A 23523-nucleotide genomic window follows, 5' to 3' on the forward strand; every position below is an offset into this window, starting at 1 on the left:
TGGCATCCATCCATTCAGTGAAGATTGTTGGGCACTGTGGATATTTGTGGAGGAGGCAGCAGTAGCAGCCGGCCTGCAGAGTGAGGTGCAGTGCCGGAGGGCTTCAGGACGAGGTGGCATTGTGATTGGTGTCTGAAGAGTGCCTCAGGCCATGACAATGGAGCCAGTGCAAAGTCCCAAAGACCGGGAAGGAGCAAGAGGAAAGGACGGTTCATATCCAGCTGCTCAATTCCAAAAAAAAAAAAAGAGGAAAGGACGGGTGCCAGCAAGGTAGGACAAAGGGGGACTTTGGTGTGCTTTTTTCCCCATTGGGGAAGTGGAATGCTCAGATTTGCCTACTGAGTCCCCAGGCTGCAGTAGGGAAACAGCAGGGGGGCTGGGACCTGTGATTGGGAGTCTCCAGGTGAGAGGGGTGGCCCCATGGGGACTGGGGATCAGGTGAGGCTGGGAGTGGGGTATAGAGGCGGGAGCAACTGGACAGGACCAGTGAGGATGCAGGGGCAGCCTCCCCAGGCTAGACACTGGCTGCCCTGGCGGTTGGAGGTCTGGGGAGGCAGCTGCTTAGCTCAGGCTTGGGCACGTCTGCCTGGCGCGTCTGAAACGTTAGCCAACGGGGGTGCAGACTCGTCAGTGAGAGCATTCCTGAGCCCAGCATCCAAGAAGCGAGGGAGGTCGGGAAGGTGCTGCTACAAGGCAGGGGGAGGTAAGGGGAGCCCCCAAAAGTCCAGGTGAGAGCATGGCATGTGTGGAAAGTGATGCACCGTTTTGCCATCAGTGAAGTCACATGGGGCTGTGGGCGAACAGGTGGGCTTGCATGTGCCACCAGGGAGTTGTTGAGACAGGAGCAGGTTGGCTCTCCTAGAGATCAGGCCATGGCATTGTGTTGGGACTGGGGCATGGACAGTCTTCCTCCACCCCAACCTCTCCTTGGAGCTTTGAGACACTGCAGATAATTAGGAGGTGATGTGATAAATACTACCTGTGGAGGGTGCCTTGGGCAGGGAGGACAGGGAGGCCAGGAGAGAAGCTCCTACACGCCCGGTGTCGGGGCCTGGCGAGACCCTGTGAGGCCTCAAAAGCAGCAAGTGCCTCCTACAGTCTGCGCGTGGCCATCTCCGGGAATCCACCCTAGCAACTGTTCTAGTTATCCCTGTTCTTCAGGTAGGAGACTGAGGCCAGGAAGGGAAAGGCTGCTGTGATACCCACACTATCAGTGGCTGGGGTTGAGTTTGAACCCAGGGACTCTAGGGCCCATGCCTCTGCCATCCTGCCTCTGAGTTTGGGAGTTGGACTTGGTCCATCAAGTGCCAGGCCAGCCCTGCTGCTGGGTGCTCCCAGGCATGCACAAGCTGACAATTCTGAAGGGCCCACGAACTTGGCCATGCTCCAGCCTGTGTCCTCACACCAAAGGTGGGTGCTGGAATAATAAATGCTGCAAATGGCACTGGGGGTGTTGGCCAGGCTCTGGGGGCACAGGAGCTCTGTCCATGCTCACAGTTGGGCTGTGCTCACCTCCCTCCATCACAACTAAGTGGCATCTGCCCTTTGATTGAGCTGAAGTCTTCCTTCCATCCCTTCAGTGTGGTCTTTGTGGCTCAGAGAGGCTGTGGCCAGGTACAGGATCTGGGGTAGTCCCTGCTTCTCTGCTCTGTGGCCTTAGACAGTGGGCAGGATCTGAGGTCAGGCCCACCCGCAGCAGGTGGACTATTGCAACCTGCAGCAGGTGCTACAAAGAGGCAAACTGGGGCTTAATGTTGGGAAGAACTTGCCAGCCAAACACAGTCCCACTGTCTTTGGAGGTAGTGAGCTCCCCACTGGGCAAGATATGTAAGCCGACCTTTCTGGGATGCTGGAATATCAGAGACCAAACATTTGAGATTCTGTGATCCAAATTTTTTTTTTTTTTTGAGACGGAGTCTCGCTCTGTCACCCAGGCTGGAGTGCAGTGGCGGGATCTCAGCTCACTGCAAGCTCTGCCTCCCGGGTTTACGCCATTCTCCTGCCTCAGCCTCCCGAATAGCTGGGACTACAGGCGCCGCCACCACGCCCGGCTAGTTTTTTGTATTTTTTAGTAGAGACGGGGTTTCACCATGTTCTCCAGGATGGTCTCGATCTCCTGACCTCGTGATCCACCCGTCTCGGCCTCCCAAAGTGCTGGGATTACAGGCTTGAGCCACTGCGCCCAGCCTGTGATCCTAATATTGACTCAAATGCTATGATGCTTGGATTTGAAATCAGTTCTATTTAGCCAGTTTACCAAGTGTCTCCTTGGTGCAGGACACCAGGGGATATAAAATGTCCTGGATAATATTGGATTTCTGGCTCCCAGGGGTCCCTGAGATGTTGTTCCAGCGGTTCTGGAGTATGGGCCAGGCACGGCTGGCATCTGGACCCATCCTGCATTACTCACTCATTGTGAGCTTCATGACTGCAGTTCGGGATGTCACGCCCCCATGCACTGCCCCCACCATTCCCCACAACATGGCCCTCACCATGGCCCACTCAGGGCACGAGGTTTTCTGGGTGATTCCTGGTACTCAGTGTGGTCAGTTTCCTGGACCTGACAGCGGGGTGGGGCTGCAATGAGACGCCAGTTGCAGGAAGTGGTTTGCACAGCCTTCCTGGTGTCATGGGTCACTGTCTTGCCAAGTGGCTTTGGGCAGGTCCCTTCCCCTCTCAGGTTACAGGTTCCTATGCCAAGAGCTCCCTTCTTGCCCCACCAGGAACTTGTTTTCCCAGATGCAGAGGTGGGGCAGATCCCAGCCCATTGAAACAGACAGGGCTTTGGAGGCCACAGTGGGCCCATTTCTCAGAGGGGCCGTGTGGCTGGGTGCTGAGCCAGGCACTGGACTGGCCCTTTGGCCAAGGCCCTCGAGGCACTGTGGGCTGCTGGTGCCAGTACACAGGGGTGATAAGGAGATGAAAGTCACTAGGATGGTGGGGTGGCACCCCCTGGGCTGTGTTGGCAGCTGTCCCTGGCTGGAGGCCAGCTTGGCCCTAGAACGCTCCTCAAGGAACAAGGACACAAGAGAGCCAGCTCAGCCAGCCTCCACCTAGCGCCCCAATCAGCACTCCCTTCTTCCCATGACCTCTGCCCTCTGCTCGGCTCCTGAAGCCGGCCAAGGTGCTAATAGGCACCCACCACGGTCTTAATGAGTGAGCCAGGCTTAATAGGTTACTGGGCCCGTGACACATTGACCAGCCTCCCAGGGATCTCAAAGTCCAGATTGACTTGGCTTTGAAGGTCTTAGCTCAGCCACCTCCTTTTCCAGCCTTGACACCTCGGGGATCAGGAAGGGCCTAAGGTGGTCAAGAGGTCCCCTGTAGCCCTCACTTCCTGGAAAACGTTCCAGTTCCCAGCCTTCAGGGTCAGGTGGTTCCTTCTGCCTGGCAGGTCCTCCCCAAATCCAATCCCAGCTTGGGCTACATTCCCAAGGCCCCTATTCTAGTGTCTGCCCCTCTCCTAGGGCTCTTCCCTCTGGGGTGACCGTACTGTCTCATGCCCAACCAGGTCAGGGCTCCTTGAGAGAAGAATCTGGAGGGGCCAGGATTTGATTGGAGAATGAATGATGGAATGAAAGAAGGAATTTAAGTGAGAGCCTTTCTAAGAGTGACAATTCTGGCAGGCTGCAGACCATGTGTGGGCCTCGATCTGAGGACTGAGAGGCTTGGGCCTGCCAGCCCTGTGGGGGCACCCACCCCATCTCATTTAATGGGGCAGAGCAGGTGAGGGCATGATGGATGGATAGGCCTCATCCCCCTGCTTCCACTGTCTGGGGTCCTCCGTCAGCCTGTCTGCTCAGATCCCTGAAATTCGGGGTTGAGGAAGGACCCTCCTGGATCATGTGACTCCCTTCAGCCCAGGTGACCAGGGTCCTTGGAGTGACAGTTCCTAGAACCCTGCCTGTAGCCCTGCAAGTTGGGGAGAGGGCCTGTTAGGAGAGACATCCCTGCCCTGGGGTTGTAGAGGTGATCTAGGCTCCTCAGACCTTGTGGGGCCTCAGATGCTTCCATCTCTAGCCCCTCCAGGTGTGGGCGTCTGGCTGCACCCCAGCTCTGGGGCCTCATCTCCCAGGGAACGTTTGTTCAAATCTGTCTCCTGCTGAAATCCAGCCTCATTCAGCTCAGCGAGGGGGTGAGACCGGTGTGGGCGCACCCTGCAGAAGGATCCCACAGGTGGGCAGAGCCCTGGGTTCTTTACCCGACTGGGTCTGGGCTGGGGGCGCCTCCGTTTCTTGACCGATGAGTGGGTTTGAGTGAGGTGTGCGGGTGGGTGGAGGAGGGCTGGGGGGAGTCACCTGACTTACGCGAAGAAGCCCTTGAGAGAGCTGTGGCTTCTTGGAATTAAGAGGGAAGAGTGCAGCATGGAGAAACTGAGGCCCGGGAGGACTTGGCAGCCCTGAGTGGGGGTGGGGGTGGGGGGTCCGCTCTGGAGTAGAGCCAGAGCTGTGATGGGGTTGGGGGACCCTGTGTCCTTGGGCCATGCTTGTCCCACTCCTGGGCTCTGTTTGTGGCTGTGGATTGGGGTGGGACAGGGCCGGTTGTGCGAGGGGTCATTGCCCAACTCCAGGGGGCCCCTGCCACCTCTCAGCTCTATATAGAGATACATATAGTTATTTTAACAGGTTTTCAGCAGGTAGGGGTTATTAAATCTTACTGAAGGGGTGTTTTTTCTAATTCTCAACTGTGCACTGCAAGGGTAGACAGTGTGGGAGATGGATTCCAACTCCAGGTCTGGGTGGTAAGCGTCCGGTCCAGGGGTGTAGACAGGCCTGGGGAAGCCCCAGACATCTGTGCGTTCTCATACCCAGGGGTAGTGACTCCATCCTGGGGGTTGGCAGCGTAAGGGGTGGGTGGGTCCTGGGCTTACCTGCAGGTCTGCAGACCTCCTGGGGCCAGCTGACCTCAGCAAATGCTTTTTGTCTAAGCTTCAGTTTTCTGCCTGTGAATGGGGTTGGGGCTGTGCTCTGGTTTCAGCCTTGTGGCTCCGGGGTTGTGGTGACAAAGCCATCAAGCTGGGTTGGAGGATTAACAGGGAAACTTCAGACTGGCTGCCGTGTCTACCTCTTCCTCATACTCCTCTCTCTGCTGCATCCTGGGAAGCTGCTCAGCTCAGCCTAGATTAGGCTCAGTTGTGGGTGTGTCTGAGGCTGGGCCTGACCCTGCTCCTTACCCCGTGGATGTAGCAGAGCCATGAAGAAATTAGTGGTGCTGGGCTTGCTGGCCGTGGACATTGTTGGCCTCTGTCTCTCGCTGCCCTTGGCCTCCAAGGAACCTGACAACAATGTGTACGCCAGGGCTGCCGTGGCTGCGGATGCCAAGCACTGCTCTGAGATTGGGAGGTGAGCAGGGCAGGGCATGGGGTCATGGGCCCTGGAAACCGGGCAAGTGGACCTGGACAATACCTTTGCCCCTCTAAGACTCAGTTTCCCCACATGTAAGCTTTGCTTGGACTCAGTAGCCTCTGGGAAGGGGACGGTGACCCCGAGAGCAGGGTGTGGGTCTCCTAGAACCCAACAGGGCCCCTTTTCTCAGTTCTAAGAGTCTCTGTCACTTTGGATAAACTCCTCTGTTTTGTTGTTTGGTTGTTATTTTTACTTATTTCTATTTTTTTTTTTATTGAGACGGAGTCTCGGTCTGTCACCAGGCTGGAGTGCAGTGGTGCAATCTCAGTTAACTGCAACCTCTGCCACCTGAGTTCAAGCAATTCTCATGCCTAAGTCTCCCAAGTAGCTGGGATTAGAGGCGTGCGCCACCACGCCCAGCTAATTTTTGTGTTTTTGTGTTTGTTTGTTTGTTTGTTTCTCCCCTGAGGTGGAATCTTGCTCTCTCACCCAGTATGAAGTGCAGTGGTGCAATCTCAGCTCACTGCAACCTCCACCTTCCAGGTTCAAGTGATTCTTCTGCCTCAGCCTCCCAAGTAGCTGGGACTACAGGCATGTGCCACCATGCCTGGCTAATTTTTGCATTTTTAGTAGAGACAGGGTTTCACTATTGGCCAGTCTGGTCTTGAACCTCTGACCTCGTGATTCATCCCCCTCTACCTCCCAAAGTGCTAGGATTACAGGCGCGAGCCACTGCGTCTGGCCTAATTTTTGTGTTTTTAGTAGAGACAGGGTTTCACCATGTTGGCCAGGCTGGTCTCGAACTCCTGACCTCAGGTGATCCACCTGCTTTGGCCTCCCAGAGTGTTGGGATTACAGGTGTGAGCTATCACACCCAGCTTATTTCTTTTTTTAAAGGTGGAGTCTTACTCTATTGCCCAGGCTGGATTGTAGGGGAGCAATCATAGTCCACTGCAGCCTCGAACTCTCGGGTTTAAGTGATCCTCCCGCCTCAGCTTCCTAAAGTACTAGGCTTACAGGTGTGAGCCACGGCACCTGGCCTCTACTGTTTAGACTCCTGTCTCATGTCATATACAAAGATCAGTTCCCTCCTAAAGACTTAAACAGAACAAATCTTAGGTTTTTGACTTTTTGAGACAGCGTCTTGTTCTGTCGCCCAGACTGGAGTGCAGTGGCATGATCATAGCTCACTGCAGCCTTGAACTCTTGGGCTTAAGCCATCTTCCCACCTCAGCCTCCTGAGTCACTAGGACTACAGGTGTGCATCATACTTGACTAATTAAAAAAGACTGTTTTGGAGAGATGAGGTCTCACTATATTGCCCAGGCTGGTCTTGAACTCCTGGCCTCAAGTGATCCTCCATCTTGGCCTCCCAAAGTGCTGAGATTACAGGTGCAAGCCACCGTCCCCAGCCAGAAAAAAAAAAGTTATTAATAAAATACAGCAATTTCCCTTTTTGTCCCACTTATAAAAGTCATGTACATTTGTTTGCTTGAAAAAGAGGAAACTGGCTGGGCGAGGTGATTCATACCTGTAATCCCAGCACTTTGGGAGGCTGTGGAGGGTGGATCACCTGAGGTCAGGAGTTCAAGACCAGCCTGGCCAACATGGTGAAACTTCTTCTCTACTAAAAATACAAAAAATTAGCCAGGCATGGTGGTGTGCGCCTTTATTCTCAGCTACTCAGGAGGTTGAGGCAGGAGAATCACTTGAACCCAGGAGGCAGAGGTTTTAGTGAGTTAAGATCACGCCACTGTACTCTAGCCTGGGTGACTGAGTGAAACTCCGTCTCAGAAAAAAAAGGAAAAAAAAAAAAAAAAAGAAAGAAAAAGAGGAACTGTAATCCCAGCACTTTGAGAGGTTGGGGTGATAGGATTGCTTTAAATCATGAGTTCGAGATCAGCCCGGGCAACATAGGGAGACCCTGTCTCTACAAAAAAGACAAAAAATTGCCAGGAACGGTGGTTTTTACCCGTAGTCCCAGCTACTCAGGAGGCTGAAGTGGGAGGATTGCTTGAGCCCAGGAGGTCAAGGCTGCATTGAGCCGTGACCATGCCACTGCACTTCATCCTGGGTGACAAAGTGAGACTCTGTCTCATAAAACAAAGGCCAGATGCAGTGACTCACACCTGTAATGCCAGCACTTTGAGGGGCTAAGGTGTGTGGATCACTTGAGCCCAGGAATTCTCGACCAGCCTCAGCAACATGGCAAAACCCCATCTCCACCAAAAGCAAAACAAACAGGAAAAATGAGCCGGGCGTGGCGGCGTGTGCCCATAGTCCCAGCTACCTGGGAGGCTGAGATGGGAGGGTCAACTGAGCTCAGGAGATTGAGGCTATAGTGATCTGAGATCACACCACTGCACTCCAATCTGAGCAACAAAGAGAAACTATGTCTCAAGAAAAAAAAAAAAAAAAAAAGAGGCCAAGGCAGGCTGATCATGAGGTCAAGTGATCGAGACCATCCTGGCCAACAAGGTGAAGCCCCGTCTCTACTAAAAAATACAAAAATTAGCTGGGTGTGGTGGCACGTGCCTGTAGTCCCAGCTACTCGGGAGGCTGAGGCAGGAGAATCACTTGAACCTGGGAGGTGGAGGTTGCAGTGAACCAAGATTGTGCCACTGCACTCCAGCCTGGCAACAGAGTGAGACTCTATCTCAAAAAAAAAAAAAAAACCAAACTCGAATGGACTTCTCTTCCATCCTCCTTTAGGCAGGTGGGCAGCAGGGTGTGAATGTGGGGCCAGGATGGAAGCCTGCAGGTTCTCACGTCTTTATGTGCCACATGGCAGGGATGCACTGCGGGACGGGGGCTCTGCGGTGGATGCAGCCATTGCAGCCCTGTTGTGTGTGGGGCTCATGAATGCCCACAGCATGGGCATCGGGGACGGCCTGTTCCTCACAATCTACAACAGCTCCACGCGTGAGTGACTTGGGAGAGGCGAGGGAGAGGGGCAGGGGGTGTGGGTTGGGCCAAGGTACAGCTGGGTGGTCCCTGGGCTGACGCGGCATGGGTCTGCCTGCCTACCTGCTTCTCCTTCTAGGAAAAGTTGAGGTCATCAACGCCCGCGAGGTGGCCCCCAGGCTGGCCTTTGCCAGCATGTTCAACAGCTCAGAGCAGTCCCAAGACGGTAAGCGGTCCTGCAGGTGGCTTGGGGCGTGGGTGCAGAGCCGGCTGGGCCACCGGGAAGGGGCCTTACCCACAGGAGCCTGGCCCCATCAGGGTCCAGGGGCAATTCTAGCACCCCCATCCCTTCCTGGCCCCATAGCACCCTCCCACAATGCGTGGTCAGGACCATCATCACCAGGGTAAAGGGCCGGGAGCTTCTGTTATTTCTACTGAGGCCTCTGGGGCCACCCTGTGCAGCACGTGGAGAGAATAATTATTACACTAGCAGACCTTATGGACCAGGGCTCACTGGGGCCCACGCTCTGCTCCGTGCTTTTCACCCGCGAGCCCCTCACACCCCTCCCTGCTCCTTTGCAGTAGGGGATGCTGTGTGGATTCCCATTTTACACGGTGGGGATGCCGAGGCTCAGAGAGGTCATGCAAATCAGCTGAGGTCACACAGCTGGGAAGTGGTAAAGCTAAAATTGACCCCAGGCTGTCTATACCCTGCCTTTTCTTTTTTTCTTTTCTTTTCTTTTTTTTTTTTTTGAGACGGAGTCTCGCTCTGTAGCCCGGGCTGGAGTGCAGTGGCTGGATCTCAGCTTACTGCAAGCTTCGCCTCCCAGGTTTACGCCATTCTCCTGCCTCAGCCTCCCGAGTAACTGGGACTACAGGCACCCGCCACATCGCCCGGCTAGTTTTTTTGTATTTTTTTAGTAGAGACGGGGTTTCACTGTGTTAGCCAGGGTGGTCTCGATCTCCTGACCTCGTGATCCACCCGTCTCGGCCTCCCAAAGTGCTGGGATTACAGGCTTGAGCCACTGCGCCCGGCCTATACCCTGCCTTTTCAACAGGCATCCCATTCACTCATTTGTTCATTTGTGGGGATGGCACTCTAGAGTGTGAGGTGGAGTCTCTCTTTTCTCATCTGGTCTTCAGTGGAGAGGAGGCCCCCAAATTCCCCAGGTACCTGAGGGGAAGTCACTGTCTATCCAGGGACACTGCTCAAAGGAGGCACAATAGATTGTGGGATAAAAGTTGGAGGATGGGAGCGTCTCAACGTCTCACGCCTATAATCCTAGCACTTTGGGAGGCCAAGTCAGGAGGACTGCATGAGCCTGGGAGTTTGAGACCAGCCTGGGCAACGTAGCAAGACTTTGTCTCTACAAAAAACGGAAAAAAAAATTAACCAGGTGTGGTGGTATGTGTTTATGGCCCCAGCTACTCGGGAGGCTGAGGTGGGAGAATCACTTGAGCACAGGAGGTTGAGGCTGCAGTGAGCCATGATTATACCACCGCACTCTAGTTTAAGCAACAAAGCGAGACCCTGTCAAAAAAAAAAAAAAAAGACTGGGCGCAGTGGCTCACTCCTGTAATGCCAGCACCTCAGGAGGCTGAGGCGGGTGGATCACCTATGTCAGGAGTTCAAGACCAGGCTGGCCAATATGGTGAAACCCTGTCTCTACTAAAAATACAAAAATTAGCCAGGTGTGGTGGCATACGCCTGTAGTCCCAGGTACTCATGAGGCTAAGGCAGGAGAATCACTTGAGCCTGGGAGGTGGAGGTTGCAGTGAGCCGAGATTGTGCCACTGCACTGCAGCCTGGGCAACAAGCATGAAACACTGTCTCAAAAAAAAAAAAAAAAAAAAAGTTGGAGGATGGAGGGGCAGGGCACACTCACCATAGCAAGTCTTATACCTCAGGTGGGGATCCTGGGTGGTACCCTTTGGAGTCTTCTGCAACATACTCAATCTTTGATTTTTTTTTTTTTTTTTTTTTTTTGAGACGGTCTCTCGCTCTTGTTGCCCAGGCTGGAGTGCAGTGGCGCAATCTCCTGTCACTGCAACCACCGCCTCCTGGGTTCAAGCGATTCTCCTGCCTCAGCCTCCCAAGTAGCTGGGATTACAGGCACCCACCACCATGCCCAGCTAATTTTTTGTATTTTTAGTAGAGACGGGGTTTCACTATGTTGCCCAGGCTGGTCTCAAACTCCTGACCTCGTGATCCACCTGCCTCGGCCTCCCAAAGTGTTGGGATTACGGGCATGAGCCACCATGCCTGGTGAATCTTTGATTTTTTTTTTTTTTTAAATACTCATTGAGAAACTCAGCATCTGTAGATGTGAAGTTGCTCAGGGTAAGAGAATGCAGGAATCATATGCAATGACATAAGCCCCTGCCCCATCTGTAAAATGAGTCAGGGAATGTGCCGGGGATGCTGCCTGCGAGAGATTCCGATGTTCCCCACTCCCGGTCGCTAACTGTGGCTCTCTCTCCCCAGGGGGGCTGTCGGTGGCAGTGCCTGGAGAGATCCGAGGCTTTGAGCTGGCGCACCAGCGGCATGGGCAGCTGCCCTGGGCTCGCCTCTTCCAGCCCAGCATCCAGCTGGCCCGCCAGGGCTTCCCCATGGGCAAGAGGTTGGCAGCATGCCCTGGAAAACAAGTGGACCGTCGTCGAGCAGCAGCCTGTCTTGTGGTATGTCTGTGGGTGCGGCCCCCGGACACAGGCAGTGCAGGCACAGCCCAAGGACCCTGCAGGCCCCTAGCAGCAGTGGAGTGGCCCTCTGCCTTCAGGACCCCGCACTGATAATGGGCTGAGGAGATGCAGACCCTTCCCACCACGTGTGGGGACACATTCTCAGCCTGGGTTCCCAGTGGCCACTGTGGCTGGCCGTGTGTCCTGAGTGGTAAAGGACACTAGGAGGCTCCTGGAAGGGACACTGGGAGGATGAGCGCTGAGTGACGGGGCCACCCACCTGTGACAGGTGCTGCCCCTGCTGTGCTCCATTCTCCTGTGTGGGCAGGTGTGGGGGGTGGTCTAGCTGAGTCCACCCCACCTGCTTCCTCACGTGAGCCCCCTCTGCCCCAGTGAGGTGTTCTGCCGGGATGGAAAGGTGCTTCGGGAGGGGGAGAGACTGACCCTGCCACGGCTGGCTGACACCTACGAGACGCTGGCCATCGAGGGTGCCCAGGCCTTCTACAACGGCAGCCTCACGGCCCAGATTGTGAAGGACATCCAGGCAGCTGGTGAGTCAGTAACCTCAGGGGCCTGGTGAGGAACCCTGCAGTGGAAACCCTGAGCCGTGGCCCAGAGCCCTGGGGTCCTCCCGTCCTGCCTGAGCCTGCAGGAAGCTCCTGGTGGAGGAGGGTCAGTGACTGGCCATGTGGGTCCACAGCTCCTGCTTATGTCAAAACTGAGAGAGACCATACAGTCCAGGAGAGCAAGTCCCTGGTGGGGTAAATGCAGGTGCAAGCAAGAGCCAGGGCTAGGGAAGCACTAGAATACAACCTGAAGATCCAGGAGGACTTCTTGGAGGAGGTAGTGACTGGGCTGCAGATAATTTTGTTAGGCAGAGAGAGGAAGGGATTCCTGGCAGAGGAGCAGCTGGGCTAAGGCCCAGGGAGGGGGGCTTTGATTCACCAGGAGGGTTATGTGGGACGAGGGTCACCTTGAGGGAGGCGTGGGGAAGGGGCTTTGTGGGGCAGGGGCCTGGAGCCTGGCTGTCACTTTCTTCAGGTAATTTTTGTCACTGTTTCATGGAGGAGGGTGATTAGCATGTTGACCTTTACCACTGAGGCTGGAAATTAGATGCCAATACCCTGTGTGTCTGGAGCTGACTCCTGGAGAATTAAGAACCTCCCTCCCTCTATCCATTCATCATGAGAAGAGGCCGAATGGCAGGGACACTGGCAGGAATTCTCCACTTAGAAAAGGCCCTCTGAGCCAGGCGCGGTGGCTCACATCTCTAATCCCAGCACTTTGGGAGGCCGAGGCAGGTGGATCACCTGAGGTCAGGAGTTCAAGACCAGCCTGGCCAACATGGTGAAACCTGTCTCTACTAAAAATCTCTCTTGAGCCAAGATCAAGCCACTGCACTCCAGCCTGGGCGACAGAGCGAGACACCATCTCAAAAAAATAAAAATAAAAATAGAAAAGGCCCTCTGAGGCCAAGCTTGGTGTCTCATGCCTGTAATCCCAGCACTTTGGGAGGCTGAGGTAGAAGTTGAGGCCAGGAGTCCAAGACAAGCCTGGGCAACATAGTGAGACTACAAAAAAAAAAATTGAGACTCTACATAAATGTAGTGGAGGTGGGGGTGGGGAACCAGAAAACAAAAAATTCAAAGCATACTGAAAAGTAATATAGCAAGATCCTACAAAAAAATTAAAATTTGCTGGGCATGGTGGTGCCACCTTAGGTCTCAGCTACTGGGGAGGAGCTGCTGGAGGATCACTTGAGCCCAGGAGTTCAAGGCTATGATTAAGCCACTGCACTCCAGCCTGGGTGACAGAGCAAGATCCTATCTCTAAAAAGGAAAAAGGAAAACAGTCTTTGGCCACAGAGGAGAGAAGGCAGACCGGAAGCCAGTAAGCCAAGCAGGCAGAGGGCAGGTGGCCCCAGCCCAGCTGTGGGGGTGGTGAGCAGTGTCAGGGAGACAGGAGTTCAAGAGCGAGTGAGGTTCCCAAGGGGGTGAGGTTGCCTGTGGCCCCCTCCCAGGGCACAGTCCCACCCCTCCAGTAGTGCATTCTGTCCTCCCTGGTAGGTACAGGCTTTTCCCCACCACCATGGTGCAGCCATGCCTGCCCACAACACCACTGGTGCAGCTCCATCCTCCACACAAGGGTGCAGCCCCTTCCCAGCACCCATTCGAGCTGCTGTCCCATTGCAGGGGGCATTGTGACAGCCGAGGACCTGAACAACTACCGCGCTGAGCTGATTGAGCACCCACTGAACATCAGCCTGGGAGACGCGGTGCTGTACATGCCCAGCGCGCCACTCAGCGGGCCCGTACTGGCCCTCATCCTCAACATCCTTAAAGGTGAGTGGTTGCACCACAGCCCTGTGGTAGGACCCATGACACGCCCCACCCCTGCTGCAGCTCTGCTGGCCCCCATGCCACGTCTTTACATCACTGAGCTCCCAGGGAGTGCTCCTGCGTCACAGCTCACCATGTCCTGAAGGAGGCAGTGCAGAGTGACAGTGCTGAAGTAGGCAATGCTCAAGGGTTGGAGGAGGAACAGGAGTCATCAGGACGGAGAGAGGTACAGGAGCTCAGGGCTGCAGGGCTTGGTCCAGAGGGCATCCCTGGTCCAGTGGGTGGCCTTGCCACTTGGTCATTGCATGGCCAGAGCTGATGCGTGACGTGAGGTCCAGGCTGGGGAGCCTTCACCTTACTTCACTCTCACCACAGCCTTCTGAACCAGCTGGCGCTATTGGTTATTAAACGCTCCTTGAGGTGGGCAAAGTGGCTCAGAAAGGTGTTAACCCTCTGAGTCCCTCAGATCCTCTGGGACTCAGCAACGTGCACCTGGCTCTGATCAACCAGGGTACAACTTCTCCCGGGCGAGCGTGCAGACCCCCGAGCAGAAGGGCCTGACGTACCACCGCATCGTGGAGGCTTTCCGGTTTGCCTATGCCAAGAGGCCCTGCTTGGGGACCCCAAGTTTGTGGATGTGACTGAGGTAAGGGGCAGAGGCTGTCCCACTCTAGGCATGGGGCCTGCTGTAGAGGCATCAGGTGGGCTCCCCAGGGCGGCTGCAGCCTCACATATGCTTTATGAATCCATTCCTGCCACAAACTGATTGCGGGCCTACTGTGTGCTCAGATGGACTGGTGGGTGACCCCGAGTCTTGGCCTCTGCCCCACAGAACTGACAATGTGGGGAATTAGTGGCCACACTCCTACCTCAGGTCCTTTGCACATGCTGTGGTTCTCGAGTGCTCAGTGCTGAGAGGAGGAACGCATGGGGCATTGCAGCCCTCAGGCATGATGAGAAGGACAGGTGAAAGGGAGAGCTCCATGCTGGGTCCCTGTGAGACCCTGTCATATCCCTTCCCACTGAGGATCCTCGCATCCCTCCTTACATACTTGGGTCCTTGGCATGCCCAGGCAGACCTGCAGACCCCTCCACACTGACCAGTGACGTCCCAGGAGGGGCCTCAGCTGTCCGGATGGTGTCTTCTCTTTCCCCATGAGCATTCTGCACCTCTGACTGCTGCTGCAGCCAGTGACCTGGTGTCTTGTCTCTCTGAGGGGACAGGGCCACTACAGCGTGTCCCTCTGCCCTCCCTTTTGGCTAAGGCCAGCTCTTCCATCCACTTACTGGCTCAGGGCACTGATCCTACAATGCTCCTCTCTGCCTCTGACCATTTACTTCTTTATAACGGATTATTCCCGAAAGAAAGGCAGCTCTTGTAGCTCCAGAAACTTCCATCTGCTGCCTCCTTCTGTCCTCTGCTCCCCTTAGAGCAAACATGGCTGGGCTATGTCCTCTCTCCTTCAGGGTGTCCCCTCCCCTGCTCTATCCCCATGCCACCAGATCGCCACATCCAGCCTCAGTTTCCCCATCAGGCCCCACTCAACAGCATCTCACACAGCTCACCACACTCTCCTCGAGTTTTCATTTTACAAATTTTCACACCTACGAAAATGTTAAAAAAAAAAAACCCAAACCTTCCAAGCGTCAATGTTCCCTTTCCCTGGAGTCCGCAGTGTGGACGTTTCTGCCGGATTTCCTCTCTCCATCTCCACCCACGTCTATTGGGATTCGTGTTTTTCTGAGGGATTTGACAGTAGGTTGCTGATGTCACACCTCAGGGTGTGTCTCAGGTGTGAGACTTGAACATACCACAGCAGGATGTTGGGGTGACACAACCTGCTGTCCCTTCTCTTTACCTATAGTAGGCTCCCTTGGCTGTTCTGTTTTTGTTGTGTTTTTGTTTGGACACAGAGGCTCTGTCATCCAGGTTGGAGTTCAGTGGTGTGATCTCGGCTCACTGTAGCCTCAACTTCCAGGGCTCAAGCAATCCTCCCACTTCAGCCCCTCCAAGCAGCTGGGACCACAGGCACATGCCACCAAACCTGGCTAATTTTTGTATTTTTTTTTAGAGACAGGATATTGCCATGTTGCCCAGACTGGTCTCAAACTCCTGGGCTCAAATGATCCTCCCACCTCAGCCTCCCAAAGCGCTGGGCTTACAGGTGTCAACCACCGTGCTCGACCTGTTTTGTTGATTTTTAAAGCCCGGGGCAGTGGTCTTGGAAGATGTCCCACATCCTGGATTTGCCTTTCTGTTTCCTTGGGGGCAGATTCAGACAGAGCACCTTGCCCTGTGATTGCTAATCCGTGGGGTGTTGCTGAAACTCTCCTGAGGCATTTTCTTCAGCCTCCAGAGCCCATCCTCTCTGTCTCCTCCTTCACCTCCTCATCTCCTCCTCACCACGGCCTTGGGGACCTTGGCCAGGCTTGTGGCATCCAGCAGCCTCTCAATGTCAATACCTCCATATTCATCCCTCAGCCCACCCTTGCCGGTGCACCCATGCTTCTACATGCACCCATGCTCTTCAGGTCTGATGAAGTATCCAAAGGCAAGCTCCTGACCGTCCCCAAACCTGCCCCTTCTGCAGGGTTTACCTCCCTAGTTGGCACCATCCTCAATTCTTCTCTTTCTCCCACCCAGGCCATCATCTCTCGCCTGGTTGATACCCGCAGCCTCCCCTTTGGGCTTTATCCTTATCCCCCTCACAGCTGCCAGAGGGACCCTGTGAAAACACTCCCCAGCCTGCTCATTCCTCTGCCCAAAGCCTGCGTGGCACAGAGCAAAAGCCAGTCATTATGGGACCTAGGAGGTCCTGTGGGATGGGCCCCAGCCTGCATCTTCATCTTCTTCTCCCCCGACCCCATTCACTCTCTGCCTATCGCTTACCAGCCTATACCACCTGCGTCAGGGCCTTTGCACTGACCATTAAGGCCACATTCCAGGCTCTTTTCACATGTTGCCTCCTCCGAGAAGTGCTCCCTGACCACTCTGCCCGTACCTCATGCCTCTTGATTCCCCTTACCTGGCTTGTGGTTTCGTTTTTCTTGGCATGAGAGCAGGGACCTAAGTGTCTGTTCCCTGTTGATTTTCCAGTGCCAGGCATGCAGTGCAAACTCTAGAAATATTTTTTGTGTGAGTGAATGAGTGATTGAATGTGGCAAGGGTCTGGAGGCTGAGGGCCAGGCAGACATTCAGAGTTGCTGGAAGGCGACCAAGACAGAGAGTCAGACTGGTCATGCAAGGTGCTGGGCCTGCCCTTGGGCCCTGGGGAGCCACGGAAGGCTGTGAGTGCCGGAGGGTTGTGGTCAGAGCCACAGTTAGGGGCCTTCTGAGACCTGTGCTCCCTCCCCACCCTCCCTCCCCACCTCCTCAGGCCAACTCTTTGGTCTCGGCAGGTGGTCCGCAACATGACCTCCGAGTTCTTCGCTGCCCAGCTCCGGGCCCTGATCTCTGACGATACCACTCATCCAATCTCTTACTACAAGCCCGAGTTCTACACGCCGGATGACGGGGGCACTTCCCACCTGTCTGTCGTTGCAGAGGACGGCAGTGCTGTGTCCGCCACCAGCACCATCAACCTCTAGTAGGGGCTGCTGGGCCGCCTGGGTGGGACAGGGCCAGGGGCATGTGGCCCAGGGACTGCCCACTTATCCAGTAAGGTGGCTCCATCACCTCTTTTCCTGGTGGGAAACTGAGGCCCGGCCTTGGTAGCTTATCCTGGGCCTCTCAGGGAGTAAGTTTGAGCCTCAGTGGGTGGATAGGGACCAGGCTGGGTCGGGCTAGGTCAGGCGCTGTCTGACCTGGCTGGGCGGTAGCTTTGGCTCCAAGGTCCGCTCCCCAGTCAGCGGGATCCTGTTCAATGATGAAATGGATGACTTCAGCTCTCCCAACATCACCAATCAGTTTGGGGTGCCCCCCTCACCTGCCAATTTCATCCAGCCAGGTATGGGGTGGAGGTCCGGGGGTGGGGGGCTGTGGTGGAGAGGGGCGGGTGTCCTGGGCAGGCAGCTGACCGGCATCCCCGCCTTCTCCCGTCGGCCACAGGGAAGCAGCCGCTCTCGTCCATGTGCCCAACGATCATGGTGGGCCAGAACGGCCAGGTTCGGATGGTGGTGGGAGCTTCTGGGGGCACGCAGATCACCACGGCCACTGCACTGGTATGTGTCACCCCTTTTCTCCCTGGCCCTGCCCACCCTGCACAGCCCCCAGGCCATGCTGATCACACTCCCATGCCCCAGGCCATCATCTACAACCTCTGGTTCGGCTATGACGTGAAGCGGGCCGTGGAGGAGCCCCGGCTGCACAACCAGCTTCTACCCAACGTCACAACAGTGGAGAGAACCATTGACCAGGTGGGCTGGGGGTTGGAGAAACTGAGTCACGGTGTGGGGTCCCAGGGCATCCTGGACTGGAGGCCTGGATCATCACTGGAGTGGACAATGGTTGGTGTCCTCTCTCTGGTGCCTGGGCCATCTGGAGCCCTGTGCCATGAGGGCCAAGCCCCTGCTCCAATGAGACCAAACAGGCCCCAACCTGCTCTTCCTGATGATCTAGCCTGAAATGGCACCACCTGGGCTAAGGCCTGTGAACACACAGGCATGGTTCAGGTGGCATCTGGAGCCCTGCTCAGGCTTCCCCTCTCTTCCCACCCCTAGGCAGTGACTGCAGCCCTGGAAACCCGGCACCATGACACCGAGGTCGCATCCACCTTCATCGCTGTGGTGCAAGCTGTTGTCTGCACAGCTGGTGGCTGGGCAGCTGCCTCCGACTCCAGGAAAGGCGGGGAGCCTGCCGGCTACTGAGTGCTCAGGGCGGACAAAGCTGACCAGCAATCCAGGAACAAGATACTCACCAGGACTGGGACTGGGAAGAGGACTTTGGGGTCGTGCTTCCCTTGTGTTCCAGCTTCCTGGGTCTGCAAGTCCAGCTGTGTGGCAACCTCCTTGTACCCAGAGGAGATTCCGGCCAGACATCCGCCCCCCTGTCCTGGCTAAGGAGCTGCTTCCTGTTGCCAGCATGGACTACTCTCGCCTCTGACTCCCCTCACTGCCACACTGTTTTGCTCCTGGACCTTTTTGCCTCCCTGCCCTTCCACTCTCTGACCCCCACAGGTCTGCTTCTCATTACTTGGGGGAGGAAAGAAACTCCTGATCATTGGCCAAAGGGATTTACCCCTGGAGAGGCCAAGTGTCTTCTAGGAAGGTAGAAACTTGAGGCACAGCCTGTGCAGAGAGGCCGGGTCACCCCCAGATCCGAGGGGAAACTGCAGGTTAAGGGCTGACAACGATGCAGGATGCTCAATGCTGCCTCCCCACTGTGCTCTGCTTGCCACCCCTCACTCCCCCATTTTGTGTAATAACGTTCCCTGCGTATTCCCATGTGCTGACTGTCTTATACTCACTAAGGGGGCAGGGCTGACGAGGATGGAAAGGCTGGGTCAGTGACCAGCACATTCTCACACCACAGAGCATACTGTGGCCTCTGGGTTCAGGCAGTCTGACCTGTCTCATGGCCTTTGCAGTGTAAAACTCCAGGACATAAGCTCTGTGATGGCCTAAGTCAGGGCACACACAATGGGTGGGGTTCAGGTTTCCTTTTCCAGAATGTCTTCGATATCCTACCCTCACCATGACTAGCCAAATATAAACTTCTGTGCCCTGACTGTGCACCCACTGAGGGCAAGATCCACCTCAAGGGCATGGGTAGGTGGATGGATGAAGGGATATATTAGTGGATGAAGGGGCAGAGGAAGGGAGGGAGGAATATAGAGAGGGATGAGTGAGTGGATGGGTAGGAGGGTGGGTGGGTGGGTGGATGGATGGATAAATGAAGGGATGGGTAGGTGGTTGGATGGATAGGTGGTTGGATGGATGGATGGATGAATGAAAGGATGGATGCATGCATGGGTAGATGAATGGATGGATGAAAGGATGGATGGATAGGTGAGTGAGTGAATGGATAGGTGGATGGATGAATGGAGGGAGGGATGAGGGGATGGGTAAATGGGTGGGTGGATGAATGGGTGAGGGAATGGATGAATGTATGGACATAGGGAGAGAGGGATGGTTGGAGGGAGTGATGAATGAGTCCAGGGGTAGGTGGGTGGGTGGATGGATGAGTGGATGTGTGGATGGATGGATGGATGGATGGATTATGGAGGGAGAGAGGGATGGATGGATATGTGGATGGGTGGATGGACTGATGAAGAGATGGATAGATAGATGGATGTATAGGTGGGTGGATGGAGGGATTAATGAATGGATGGATGGATGGCAGGAGGGATAGATGAAATGGAGGGATAAATGACTAGATGTTTAGGTGATTGGGCAGATGGAGGGATGGACAGATGGCAGGATGGATGATAGAAGAGAAGGAGGGAAGAGAAGGAGGGAAGAAGGAGTGAAAGTGCGAGTGAATGCATGGAAATGAATAGATGGGTGGATGAAATGACAACTGCGAAATAGCAGACAGCCTGGGGACATCCTCCCTCTTCTCCCTCCTCTCCCAGTCTCCCAGGTCCTGCACTGGGGCCTGACAGCCCTGCAGCCCTCGGTGTCTGGGAAGCCAGTTTGAGGAGCAGGCCCTCCAATCTCTGATGTTCTGGCCTTCACTTTCTCATTCTCTCAGCTCCTCAGAGGCACTATTTTCTGAATGTTTTATGTCAAACCCTGCTTGCCTCGTGAATTACCCACAGTTCAGAAAAGTGAAACCTCAACAGAGCCACCACCCACACAAGGGAGGTGACATGCCCCTATCCTTTCTCAGATGCCCCAGCCACTGAGAGAGCATCCCGACCACCCTGCCTGACTAGAACCACCCAGTGACAGCACTCACTAGTGACCAAGGGCAGCTGGCAGAGGTAGGCCCAAAGGCCACAGCTGGGCATTCAACACTGGGGTGCAGAGAGGACAGCACCAGGGGCAGGGGGTAGTTAGGGTCAGCAGTGCTGAGGACGCAGCCACTGCCCCCCTGCCCCTGACCAGCCCTGACCCCTCATCAGATCCTCTGCACCCCTTGGCTCAACCCCAGGGCCTGTCCCTCTGAGCTCTGCCCAGCCACAGCTCTGCTGTTTCTGATGCAGCCTCCCATTCATGGCCACAGCAACCCCATGGCCCTGCTCCTGAAAATTTGGATGGAGGCCAGGCCATGCCCAACGCAGAGGTCAGGAAGTTCAAAGGGGCTGCAGCCTACCAGGCCCCTGGGCAGGGATGGCAGACGAAGCCCCTACCCTCTGTCCTACCTGCCTGGGCCTGAGCTACTGCATTACTCAAGCCTTGGAGAGTCCCCTGGACAAGAAGGGACATGCTAGGAGGGGGATGGGGCTACAGCCATGCAGGGAGAAAGTGTCCAGGAGATGGCCTGTGGGGGTGACAGGGCCACCAGGTCACTCTGGGAGCAGCACTGAGGCCAGTGGACAGACAGCGGGGGGGGGGGGGGAGGTGGACAGGAGCAGAGGAGGCAGGGCCACCAGGAGAGCTTTGCCGCTCGGCTGTGCGGTTGGTCCTCCAAGCACTCAGCTTTCCACCTGACCTCGTCCTCCTCCCTGGCTGGCCTTCCCACCCCGAGGGGCTCCTCCTCAGCCAGGTGCTGCATCCAGCAAAACCCCTAAGTCACAGAGGCCGGGGTCGATAGCCCATTCATCGTCCTTACCACGCTGCTCCTTCCAGGCCCTGGGCCAGGCTGCGGCACTCAGGATGTCCCACTGCTCACTCCCCGTGCACACGCACCCTTCAAGGTATCTGGAATGGGTGATCTCAGGCCCACTGGCAAAACCAAGAGCACTGGTGGGCTCTCTGTGGGATGCAGGGGGCTCCCGAGGGGTCTGCCAGTGAGGAGGGCTCGAGGGCCAGTGCATCCCTGGCAGGGCGCTGTCAAGGCAGGACCCCCACCCCCATGCCCAGACCCAGGCCTGCTGGCCTCAGCCAAGTGCAGAAGATGGCGCTGGGTCAGACTCAGAGGGCTGAGGGCATCGCGTGTCAACGGCCTTGCTGCCACCTAAGGCCCAGAGCAGGGACTAAAGGGACAGAGTGGGCAGGTGCCTCTAAGCCAGAGGCAGACCACCCTCCTAGGCCCCAGCCAGGCCAGGACAGCCAGGTCCACCCCAGGGTCCAGGAGCTGTGTGTATCCTAAAGGAAGTCACCCGTTATGAGGGTGGCCAGGGCAGGCTAGGCAGGCCCTAGAGGTAGCCAGGGAGAGGTAGCAGAGGGGTCCATCCCAGTCTCAGGAGAGCAGCCATGTGACAGAGGGCAGGTCCCGGAGAGGTCAGGGGTGAGCTCGCCTGGGCTCCTCACCTGTGGATGGGGCCTGTGGTGGGCATTCTGGACTCAGGTAGCAGCTCCTGGGGCTGAGACTAGCAAGGAATTAGACATCACGCTGCCAGGGGAGGCTCCTGAGGCCTGAGGGCTGTAGTCATTCCACGACCTGCTAGTTCCACCCAGTAACACAGACTTCAAAGGCAGGGGTCAGGCTGCGGAAAGCACCAAGCGAAGGGGCTGCACTCACCCTGGCTGCAACTCCCTCTTGGTGGGGAGGGTCTCAGATTCCAAGGTTGGCCCAGCCAGACCCAAGAGAACAGACCAGGGGGACAGATGAGACCCAGTGCCCTTAGCCCCCCACCTTGCCCTGCGAGGTCCCCGTGTCCCTCCTATTCTCCACCAGGTCTTGAGGGCAGGGGCCCCACTGGGCAACCAGTCCCTTCCACCCCCTCCCCAGGCATCGATCGGCCCCAGGTTGGGGCACTTGTAGGCCCCATAGGCACACCCTGGGGAAGAAGGTCGAGTGAGAGGGGTGGGCCGCTTGCCTGCAGCTCCGCCGCAGCCACGCTGGTTTTTCTCTTTCACGTGTGCTTGTGCTTTTTGCCACCTCAAAGACACCGCAGAAGAGGACGTGGAAGGTAAAAGCCCGACCATGCCGCCGGAGGTGCAGGACCCTGGCTCTGGCTGACGCGAGGCAAAGAGCACTGGCTGGGGTCTCTCGCTGCCCTGCCTCTCTCTCGCTCTGTCCTCTTTCTCTTCCCCTGTCATGGGGGCCTCGGACGGCCAGGCCTTGCTGCTCCACAAAGTGCCGCAGGGGTCGGGCTGCCCGGGCCTTGCAGGTGCCACACAGCGGAAGGGGAGTAAGCAGGACCAGCCAGCACTGCCAGAGACCGGGCAGTATGCACCCCCTCCCTTTTCCCCCGAGCCCCTTCCTTCCCTATCTTCTTTCTGAGCCCCTGGCCTCTTTCCTCCCTCTCCTCCCTTCCTAGCCTTCAAGGACACTGCCTGTCTCGCTCCTATTTCTTCCCTTCCTCCTCCTCACCCTTCCTCCTCCTCACCCTTCCTCCTCCTCACCCTTCCTACCAGCCCCAGGCCCTGAGCTCTTCCTCTCCGACCCCACCAGGGGCTTTTGAAGCCCTGGAGCAGAAGCAGGACCCTCTTGTTTCTGGGGTTTGGGGATACACTCAGCTGATTTTGCCTAAGCAGGTATGATGAGGACAAGCTCCTCCAAATTCTGCCCCAAAGGGGAACGGGGGCCCCTGCACAGCAAGCTATTTTGGACATAGTCAAGGTGTCATTCTGAAGTGGGTCTCTGGGCTGAGTCCCCCACCTTTCTCCCACTTCCTGACTCACTTTCCTGTCGATTTTCACATCTAGGGCTCTGGGAGTCCTCGAAGTATGGCGGGGCATGGTGTGGTCCCCCGAAGGCCGTGGGGTGATGCAGTCCCTGACTCCCTGCACCCCACCTTCCTTCCTCAACGGTCTCCCACCACCCTCTCCTCCTTCCTTCCTCGTGGGTAGCCCCCTCCTGTAGGAAGCCCTCCTTGTCTGCACCAGATGACCTTGGGCAAAATCACACCCTGCTGGGCCTCCCATTTGCATCTCCCAGGTGACCCTTGTCCCTCCCACCCTGTGCTCTGAGCATCCCTCCGAGCATCCCTCCCAGTGCAGGCTCCAGGCATCTGGCCCTGGCCCGCTCCTCCGCCCCCACCCAGAACACACTCAGCACCAGGCCTGCCAGGACCCCACACTCACTTGGGTCTTCGCTTCTCCTCTGGTCAGCACACCAGCAGCGTGGGGGAGAGGGAGGGAGACAGCTCCGGTGAGACTGGGTGGCCTGGGGCCCTGGGTTCCCCCCTCGCTGAAGGTTGCCCTCCTTTTCAGCTGAGTGTATCCCCAAACCCCAGAAACAAGAGGGTCCTGCTTCTGCTCCAGGCCTTCAAAAGCCCCTGGTGGGGTCGGAGAGGAAGAGCTCAGGGCCTGGGGCTGGGAGGAAG

At 56.2% G+C, this 23523-nt stretch overlaps 1 protein-coding gene across 1 annotated transcript; it reads left to right on the forward strand.

Annotated features, from left to right (window-relative positions):
- The first annotated feature begins 123 nt into the window (after positions 1-123).
- LOC104673929 (glutathione hydrolase 1 proenzyme) lies at positions 124-18154 on the forward strand. The gene is given in 16 exon segments (XM_030913907.1): positions 124-270; positions 4021-4176; positions 5187-5342; positions 8137-8267; positions 8389-8475; positions 10735-10880; positions 10882-10928; positions 11322-11479; positions 13121-13270; positions 13778-13873; positions 13876-13913; positions 16667-16854; positions 17087-17214; positions 17316-17428; positions 17510-17623; positions 17927-18154. Coding segments are annotated over 16 exon segments (1974 nt in total). The 5' UTR covers positions 124-151; the 3' UTR covers positions 18074-18154.
- Positions 18155-23523: the final 5369 nt, after the last annotated feature.

Source organism: Rhinopithecus roxellana, chromosome 13 (genome assembly GCF_007565055.1).
Source record: "Rhinopithecus roxellana isolate Shanxi Qingling chromosome 13, ASM756505v1, whole genome shotgun sequence".
Lineage (NCBI taxonomy): Eukaryota > Metazoa > Chordata > Mammalia > Primates > Cercopithecidae > Rhinopithecus > Rhinopithecus roxellana.